General features: G+C 36.6%; 1 protein-coding gene across 34 annotated transcripts in view; it reads left to right on the top strand.

Annotated features, from left to right (window-relative positions):
- The window catches only part of satb1b (SATB homeobox 1b), a 209358-nt gene that overhangs the window by 117260 nt on the left and 82098 nt on the right, over positions 1-10000 (top strand). For 18 of the 34 annotated variants that reach the window (XM_073925254.1, XM_017351562.4, XM_073925255.1 and 15 more), the window contains one exon: positions 196-319. In XM_073925254.1, coding sequence (XP_073781355.1) covers positions 196-319 — 124 coding nt within the window. The remainder of the gene's footprint in view (positions 1-195; positions 320-10000) is intronic. The other 16 variants (NM_001423200.1, XM_073925260.1, XM_073925250.1 and 13 more) reach the window with 1 other exon arrangement.

Below are 10000 nucleotides of genomic sequence, written 5' to 3'. Positions count from 1 at the left end.
TGTATAAAGTAATTAACTAATCAGAACAATCAGGAGAGAGAGAGAGAGGAGCGAGAGACTCCAGATGCATCTGCTTCATGCGCCAAATGAAATCTGTCTGTCTTAGAGGGACGCTTGCAGCAGAAAAAGCAAAGCCCAGTGCTCACTGTCCTCTCTTTCTCTCTGTTTTTTTCTCTCTCTTTCCCTTTCCTGCAGTTGTCCTAAACTGGAAGACCTTCCTCCAGAGCAGTGGACCCACTCTACAGTAAGAAATGCGCTCAAGGAGTTACTCAAAGACATGAACCAGAGCTCTCTGGCTAAAGAATGTCCCTTATCACAGGTGCTGGAGCCTTCCACGTTTGGTTGCCAAGATTGTGCAAGTGTCCCTTTTTACAAATGCCCAGAGTTTGATAGAGTGGAAATGGACAGAATTGCTATAGAAGTCCAAATCAATAGCCATTGTCATCCCCCGTAGATTAATGCACTTTATTTTTGATGCTCTTGCAGCAGTGCTGGCCGCTGTGAATGCCAGTATTGTTTAGGGTAAACAATGGGTGAACCACCAAGATCTTGATAATGCATTACAAGCTGTCGACTGTTATGGGTGAATCTCACGAAACCTGTCAACACGCCGTGTTTTTAACCTATTTTCAAGGCCGTATTTTGCTGGATTCATTTGTGCATTGTGCTGTGTTTAATGGTCATTAGAGTAATCCGCATTTGAAATGGCGTAATTCTCATTACTGTAATGCTAAAAAGGGATGCATAGTAGTGTTTTGTTACAGAATGCATATGTACGTAGGCTTTTTTTATTAAACTAAATTAAATGTAAAAAAAAAGCAACAAAATAAAATATCTGCTTAAGAAAGAAAACAAAATTAACAGCTAAACACACACACACACATTCTCATTAATGTATTGTTGCACACCAATAACGTTTATTTCACTGCTTGTTCAAACTACTTATTTAAATTAAGCTGAAACAACACAATTCTCGAGATTTTTGTAGGACAACTTAATTGTTTTATGTTCAATCTACTTAAATTTTTTAAGTTAACTTAATCGATTTGCGATGGGAATGAATGTATTTATGAATATGGATGTGTTGTGTGGAGAATTTATCATTTACATTTAATAAAAATACTTACTTTGAGTTCTGTTAAAGATTAAAACAAAATAAACAAAAAAATTTTTTATTTTAATATATATATATATTCAGTTTAAGTCAGAATTATTAGCTCTCCTGAACAAGACCCCCGTTTATTTTTCCCTAATTTCTGTTTTAACAGAGAGAAGATTTTTTTCAACACATTTCTAAACATAATAGTTTTAATAACTCATTTCTAATAACTGATTTATTTTATCTTTGCCATGATGACAGTACATAATATTTTACTAGATATTTTTCAAGACACTTTTATTAAGCTTAAAGTGACATTTAGGGCTTAACTAGGTTGATTAGGTTAACTAGGCAGATTAGAGTAATTAGACAAGATTTGTATAAATATGGTTTGTTCTGTGGACTATAGAAAAAATATAGCTTAAAGAAGCGAATAATATTGACCTTAAAATGGTGTTTTAAAATTAAAAACTGATTTTATTCTAGCTGAAATAAAACAAATAAGACTTTCTCCAAAAGAAAAAAAATATTATCAGACATACTGTGAATTTTATTTATTTATTTATTTATTTTTTTAAATCAAAGGGGGCTAATAATTTTGACTTCAACTGTAAATAATGAGATGATGTTTGGGAAATCTGTTTGGAAACAGTCAACAGCTTATTGGTGACCTTAGTAGTTCAGAAATGTTTAGCTTTTAACTAAAGTAATAATATGTTGGCACAGTGGCTCAGTGGTTGACACAGTCGCCTTACAGCAAAAAGGCCACTGGTTCAAGTCTCAGCAGGACCCGGATGCATTTCTGTGTGGAGTTTGCATGTTGTTGCGTGGGTTTCCTCTGGTTTTCCCCTACAGTCCAAACACATGCGCTAGATGAATTGGATGAACTAAATTGGCCGCATTGTATGAGTGTGTATGGGTGTTTCCCAGTACTGGGTTGCAGGTGGAAGGGCATCCACTACGTAAAACATGCGGAAATAGTTGGTGGTTCATTCCTCTGTGGTGACCCCCGTATAAATAAGGGATTAAGCCGAAGGAAAATGAATGAATTAATTGATAAAACTGCATAATAATTGCCCACCCCCTGTTTATTTTTCCCCCAATTTCTGTTTAACGGAAAGATTTATCCAGCACATTTCTAATCATAATAGATTTAATAACTCATTAAAAAAAATTAAAACTGCTTTTATTATAGCCGAAATAAAACAAATAAGACTTTCTACAGAAGAAAAAAATATTATCAGACATACTGTGAAAATTTCCCCGCTCGGTTAAACAGCATTTGGGAAATATTAAAAATAATAATAATAATAAAAGGGGGGCTAATAAATCTAACTTCAAAAATTAGAGTCCAATCTAGTAGTTAATTATATAAAAAAATTGACTTCTTTTCTTAAATGTAAAATTTTTTCATCCTTATATTATGCTCAAACCCAACCTTGATGCGTTACATTGAGATTCACCCTTTCAAAGACGCTTCCTTTTGTTTTTAATAATCAGATGTGCTGTTTAAACACCTCACACTATGTGTTGGCGCAGTCTCGGTCTCCTTCATCTGAGGGAAGCCGTTCTTTTACCTGCAGGTGTGTGTGTGTGTGTGAGTGTGTGTGCTGATGTAAAGAGTCCCAGGGTGCTGTTCAGGCAGCGCAGGGGCCGAGCCGCTCCACATCTCTCTAATCACTCTGTTTACAGTCCATATGTGAGCTATTCCCACTGAGCAGCGGCCCGGTGCTTACACTGAATTACAGTCCGCTTGTAGGCTGAAGGCCCGCATGCATCCGCGCGTCTGTTTGTGCTGCAATTTTCCGGGGAGGAGGGAGGTTTCAGCTTTTTTGTTGTTGTTTCTGATTCCTCTCGCTGGCATGTCGTTCGCTCATTTTAGTTCGCTCAAATGAGTACTGAGTGTCTGGCGTTACCTGGTAGATATGATCTCTTTTTTATTAAGCTTTTGGACTGATCAGGGAGATTTAAAGGGCACCTATTATGCAAAAATCACTTTTATAAGGGACTTAAACACAGTTGTGTGGCAAGAGTGTGTAAACATAGCCAGTATCTAATTATTTAAATGGATTATTTTTATTTTTTAGAATCACACTTAATAAAAACGGTCTCCAGAAACAGTTTGATTGACAATCTCCATTTGTACGTGTCATCAAAGGGGGAAAGCCCCGCCCATTAGTGACAATCTCTCCCTCATTAGCATAAACAGCCCTGAGTGAGAAGCAGCCATCTGCTGTTAGAGTTGTCACCTGCTGTAGATAATGTCGGTGATGCTCTGCTTGATGCATTTATAGCTCCGCCCTATTTTAAAAAGATCACAATCTAATTTGAATTTAAAGTGACAGTCACCAAAACAACACTATTTGCAAGCCTAAAAGGGTCAGTTTCAAAGAACTATAAAACATTATTTGTGTGGTATTTTGAGCTGAAACTTCACGCACACACTGTAGGAACATCAGTGATTTATTTTACATCTTGTTAAAAGATGCATAATAGGTCTCCTTTAAGGGCCAACTTTTATTGGATCAGTGTCTCATTAATACTGTGAATGGAAATCCCTGCTCCCGAAAAGGTTGTTGAATAGGGAATTACAGATAATGTTTTGTAGAATGAAGGATATGTAGTGGTTTTTGTGTAACGATACATGTCAGGAGGAGTCTAGTTTTTAAGAATAGTTGTTATTTAGCTTGTTGCTGTATCCTATTGTTTCTGTTGGATATATTGAGTGGTGTGCAACTGAAAAGAAGTTAAAAGTATCTTTAATTTGGCTTAAACAGCACTTAATGTGCAATAAGCTGAGAACTATAGAGGTTTGAAGTCATTGTAAATGTTTTTAAAGGAATAGTTCACTCAAAAATAATAAAGTCATTGCATTTGGTTCCAAACATCTGTTGTTGTTTTTTTGTTGAACACAACAGAAGTTAATTTGAGGAATGTTAGTAACCAGTAACCATTTAATTCCATTGTAGGAATAACAAATGCTATTAAGTCAATGGTTACAGGTTTTAACATTTTTCAAATTAACTTATTTTGTGTTTGATAAAAGTCCCACATTTTTGTAATAAGGGTGAGTAAATGATGACAGAATTTTCATTTTTGGGTGAATTGCAGTATCGTTTTAATATTTATGCTTGTACTGTATGTATGTGGCTTCCCATGATGGTATATTATCTATGTTTATTCGTATCATTACTATAAAGTTTCCTTGCATTTTTATTTCCTTGAGCTGCAAAATAGTTGCAAAAATCTGTACAAATTATATATAGCCAGCCAGCCTAGGTCCATAGCCACATATGATGTCAGAGAAACACTAATTTAAAGGGTCATGAAACCCCTCTCTTTCGGTTTAAGTCTACTTCTAAGTCTATAAAAAATTCTCCAAGATGGGTGTGGAGCTCTGCGAGCAGAGGGAGGAGTGGGCGTGGCCAGCAAAGCAGGGTAGAAAGAGGGGAGCGAACAACTGTTGTCAGTTAGCTCACAATATGAGCCATAAACCGTGAGGAGACCCATGAATTTATGGTTTACAAAGTTGAAATGCAAAGAAATAATTAGTAAGTAATTTACTGCCCTGCTACATTTGTTATTCGGAAATTCATATACACAACAATTTGTTATCATTATAAAGATAATTGTGCTTATGTAAACACTATAAATGAGGAGAACTTCTCTGCTCCTCAATCCCCAGATCTGAATGCAGACATAGTGGATAGCAGTGCAGCAGGTCTCTTTGCCTATCTATTCCAACCATTAACTCTGCCGGTAATCTGAAGGATTTTAAACATAGGCAAACACAGTAGATCGGATCTAGGCGATGTGTCTGAATGGTAACGAACTCAATTGATAAAAGACAAAGTCCGCCATTCTCCAATTCTCGTACAGCTCTTCTAAGAAAAATGCTTGCTAAATACAAACAGCTTTGCTGTATGGGTCTTAAGATCATCGTGGGAAAAAAAAAACATGCAAAAAACCCTGTGAATCATGAAACCCGAAAGATAAAATTAGCTAACAAAAGCTCGAAATTATCCAGTTTTCCCCAATATTAAAGCTGACCGGTGCTAACGTTGTCTTAACTGATGAAAAAATCTAAAAAAAAAAAAAAGTACAGTAACACTTTGTTTTGATGGTCCATTTGAGTATTAGTAGACTGTCTGCTTCATATCTGTTGATACAGACATTCAACAGACATTTGACTGACTATAAGATACTTTGCAAGTACATTTTAACTTACACTAACAATAACCCCAACTTAACAGTCCACTTATATATAATGAGAACTAGTTGACATGCAGATGCAATGTAACTTAAATTCAACAAGCGGACCATTAAAATAAGTCTTGAACCTTTAAAATGTCATTTAAATTATTAAACTTTTGAACTATAAAAAGTATAGAAAGACTATATTTTCTTTTTTTTCCATTAGTAAGTCAATTTAAGTGTATATAATGTCATAGACGTTTACTTTAACCTGCATATTATAATATAGAAAAACCACCAAATGCCATATTTGCATACTTCACTAAGATCTGATATGCTCCTTCCCCTCTTTTACATGAAATTCCCCCCAAAAAGAGATAAAATGAGACCAAAAAAGATGTAAAGGAGGGGGAATTAAGCCACCTCGCCATCACAATGCGAACAGTCTCTCCACAGGGAAACTAAAGATGGCACGTAAGGAGGAAGTACAAACACTGAGCGCCTGAGCGTTTTTATATGCGAATCTCCCGTGACGGAAAGTCAAATAGATGAGTCGGGTCGATAGCAGCGTGACAGACTTCCTGGGCGCCCCGATAAGGCCTGCCGATGGTTATCTTTTAAAGAGCCTTGTCCTATTACCTGTTGATGACTCCTGCCGTTGGGTTGGCCGTGTGGTTTGAGGTTGGGGAAACGAAATGAATGAGCTTTTTTTTGGTACAGCATCTGTGTCAAATCCTACCAAAGGTTGACTCATATGACATCTCAAACAGATCCTCCATGACTTATGAAATCATGTGTGATTTTCTTCCTCTTCTGTTGTTAGCTGTCGATTTAAATTATTATGTTTGGTTTGGTTTGTTAGCTGTCTTCCACCACTGACTGTTGTTTCAGATCAGCGATAAAAGAGGCCGTGACATTTAAAACGCTGGCTGGCCTTCTATCAGCATGGCGGTGTGCTTTCGTAATCGCGCTCCGGCTTTTTGGAGAGGGTCTTCTGCTCATCTTGGATGCTGCTGTAGAGTTTTTCATTTCTGCAGCAGTAAAGGTTAATAGTCCTTCTCCAGCGTGTGTAGTTTAGTGAGCGGTTAACCCTCGTCTGGCTGGTCCTGCTGAACTCTGCTCCAGTTTGTTTAAAGCATGCTTCGAAAAAGCTTTTGAAATAGTTTTTTCAGCCTGATGGCTTTGGAGACCCCTTTGGAGTTTTACTTGGTCTGCTCCTGACATTGTAACTAAAATGTTCAGCTTAAATAATTTGGGCCAAATTTTAGGACATTGTGTTGATTCTTGACGTCATGCAAGAAATTGAATAGCACTATGTAAACAATTCTATAGAATGTCCATTCTATAGAATTACCAAACTGTACCAAAATACTTGATGATGGCATGGAAGAATTTTTATCATCCTATGGAATGAATTCATATTCTGTAAGGATGCATTGTCAAGGTGCATATGATGTTACAGAAGAGTTTTAAAATTCTGCGTGGTCTTCGATTTCTGCTGGAGGAAGCTAAAATATTTTTTCGTTTTGAAATTCTACTTGGTATCTTCCTGACATCATATGGAACTAAAATTTTCAGTTTAAATATTTACATTTTGAACAACATTTTACATTTTGTGACATTTTGTTTTTCAGTTATTGATGATGAATTTTCTTATGTCAATAATTCCATAGAATGTCACTGAGGAGCTTTTTAAAGTTCCATATGATGTCATGCACAAACAATAAAAACTATGAAAGATTAATTATTCTATAAGGAAAAGAGGTCCATCATATATTACAGAAGATTTTTACAATTCTGCATAGTGTCATATTTTAATATTTCATATTTTAGAAAAGCCATCATATTTTCAGTCTGGTGGCATAACGGTGCGTTAAGACCAGACAGAGATGAAGCATGAAATGCAAAAGATTTACAGTTGAAGTCAGAATTATTTGCTGTCATTTTTTAAATATTTCATAAATGATGTTTGACAGAGCAAAGAAATTTTTACAGTATGTCTGACAATATTTTTTCTTCTGGAGAAAGTCTTATTTGTTTTGTTTCGGCTAGAATAAAAGCAGTTTTTAATTTTTTTAAAAGCCATTTTAGGGACAAAATTATTAGTCGCTTTAAGCTAATTTTTTCCCGACTATCTACAGAACAAACCATCATTATACAATACCTTGCCTAATTACCCTAACCTGCCTAGTTAACCTAAGAACCCTAGTTAAGTCTTTAAATGTCACTTTAAGCTGTATAGAAGTGTCTTGAAAAATGTCTGGTCAAATATTATTTACTGTCATCATGGCAAAGATAAAATAAATCAGTGATTAGAGGTGAGTTATTAAAACTATTATGCTTAGAAATGTTGAAAAAATCTTCTCTCCTTTAAACAGAAATTAAGGAAAAATAAACAGGGGGGCTAATAATTCAGGGGGGCTAATAATTCTGACTTCAACTGTACATCCTGCTGCGCGATACACGCAAACAGTGCGGCAAGAGTTAAGCGTTTTGTGCATTTGACACACTTAATGTATTCGTTAGTTGGAAAATCTGAACTTTAGCAGACATTCATGCTGCCTTAACCAATCGCTTGCACTTGTAAGTGCATGATTATGACGTAGCACCTGTTGTAGGTGTTTTGAGGGGAAATTCTCTTGCTGACACTGGACATCAGCTCATCAAACTAGGCTCGACTCAGTCTGTAGCACCGCTAAAAGCCTCTATCATCTGGGCATAGCTTGTGGAGGACTTGGTGAACCCACAAAGCTGGGTGCACCTCTGAAATGATCTAGTGGACTCGGACACGGTGCCGAACGAAAAAGCGCTGTTTTTCAGCCGTCCTGAAGCACATAAACACAGCTAATCTCTCAATAAAATCCATGTTAGCCATTTAGCAACAAAGCTAGAGTCACCAGGCAAACAGAAGCCCTGCCAATAATGCAAATTCACGTCTATTGTGAATTTGACGTATGAATGAAGTGAATTTGATTAAGCGAGTTAAGTCAAAATGTTCACTCTTCTATTTACACGTGATTTATTTGTGTGTGACTTGTCTGGTGTGAACGCAGCATTAGAGAACCTAACGGAATTAAACTTGATATGCTCCTAGCATCACATGGAGCTAAAAGCAAGTTTGAATATTTACGTTCAGTTGATGATGTCATGCAGTAATTTGTATTATCCACTGTCATTAATTCCGTAGAATGTCATAGAAGAGCTGTAAAAGTTTCATATGATGTCATGGAATTGAAACAATGTCATCGAAAACGATTGAAATTGTATCATTCCGTATGCAAGCATTTTCAAGATCCATTTAAAAAATAAATAAGTGAAGTTTATTTATAAACTAATTTCGAGAGGAACACGTGCGTATGATTGCCCGTACTATCCAATTGATGACTCCCCAATCAGACGATTCCTAAGCCACTATACATACCCTAGTTTCCATGCCACAGTCATCTTTGTTTTGAAGATTCCACCCCTACTCCTCCTCCTTTCCTAGGAGGGTGACACGGTGGCCCAGTGGTTATCACTGCTGCCTCACAGCAAGAACGTCTGTGGTTCTAATCCTTACCAAGCCAGTTGATGTTTCTGTGCGGAGTTTACACGTTCTCACGTGGGTTGACCTTGGGCCCCCCAGTTTCCTCCGACCTTCCAAAAACATGCAACTTAAGTTAATTGACTAATCCAAATCGACATAGACCTGCTCCTAGTAAATAGTTATCTCTTAAGAGTAATCCCTATCTGTTTATTAGCTACTACAGCAGGGGAGTTCTCCAGATCTACCTGAGCTCAAACTCCCCTGCAAATGGGAGGGAGCCACGAGCTCGAGTAACTTATGAGCTCAGCTATAAAGCACGCAAGCTTTATAATCAATCATCAGCTAAGTGTGAACTCTTGAAATAAACACAAATTACAACATTCTGTATGGTGACATAATTAAATCGCCAAAAGAAAATTTTAATTTCCATACATCATAAGGACGCGTTATTTTTTCAACTTCCACATAATGTGATTAAATAGCATTTTAAAATTGCGTATGATGTCAGAGAGCAATTATTTGATCTCCATATCATATTACTCAAAGACAAGATTTCCATAGATGCAACAAAACAGCCTTTTTAAGTATTATTCTACACCTATTTTTTAGATCAAATCACACAAGTACAATTGTAATTTTGCACACAATATAGAGCATTTTAAAGCTCTATATGACATCAGACGAGAACCGATTTAAGTTCTTATAAAGTAGCATCAAAACCAAACCTCCAAAGCATCTTAAAGTCCCACGAAGAGCCCTTCAGATAGTAAGCAGTTCTTGATAAGAGATGCACAACTGTCATTGAAGAGTCTTGATTTCTGAGAGGCGGAGATCTCCAGACTTGGAGATGATCAGTTCTTCTATTGTAAGCCACAATCACCACCACCCCCCTCCTTCCAACCCCCCAAGTCCCCAAGTGCTCATGTTATAAAAATGATAAAGCTGCCGTACCTGTAATTTAAAAACAGATGGTTTCATCTTTTGAATATTTATAACAATAAAAACAATTTCTGCGCTATGTAGCCCAGGGCTATTAAGGTGTTAAGTGTTAGGTTTAATGAAAAAGAATCTCAGCTTTTTTTTTTTTTTTTGGAGTGGAATAGTATTAAAATAGAGGGAAAAAAGAAGCAGAGATGAATAGGAAACGTGCTGTTAGGGCAGCGAGGAGACGTGAACTCGTT

This window comes from Danio rerio, chromosome 16, assembly GCF_049306965.1.
Source record: "Danio rerio strain Tuebingen ecotype United States chromosome 16, GRCz12tu, whole genome shotgun sequence".
In the NCBI taxonomy this organism is placed as follows: domain Eukaryota; kingdom Metazoa; phylum Chordata; class Actinopteri; order Cypriniformes; family Danionidae; genus Danio; species Danio rerio.
Note: the sequence above shows the minus strand (reverse complement) of the source record. Positions and strands in the feature narration are given on the sequence as shown.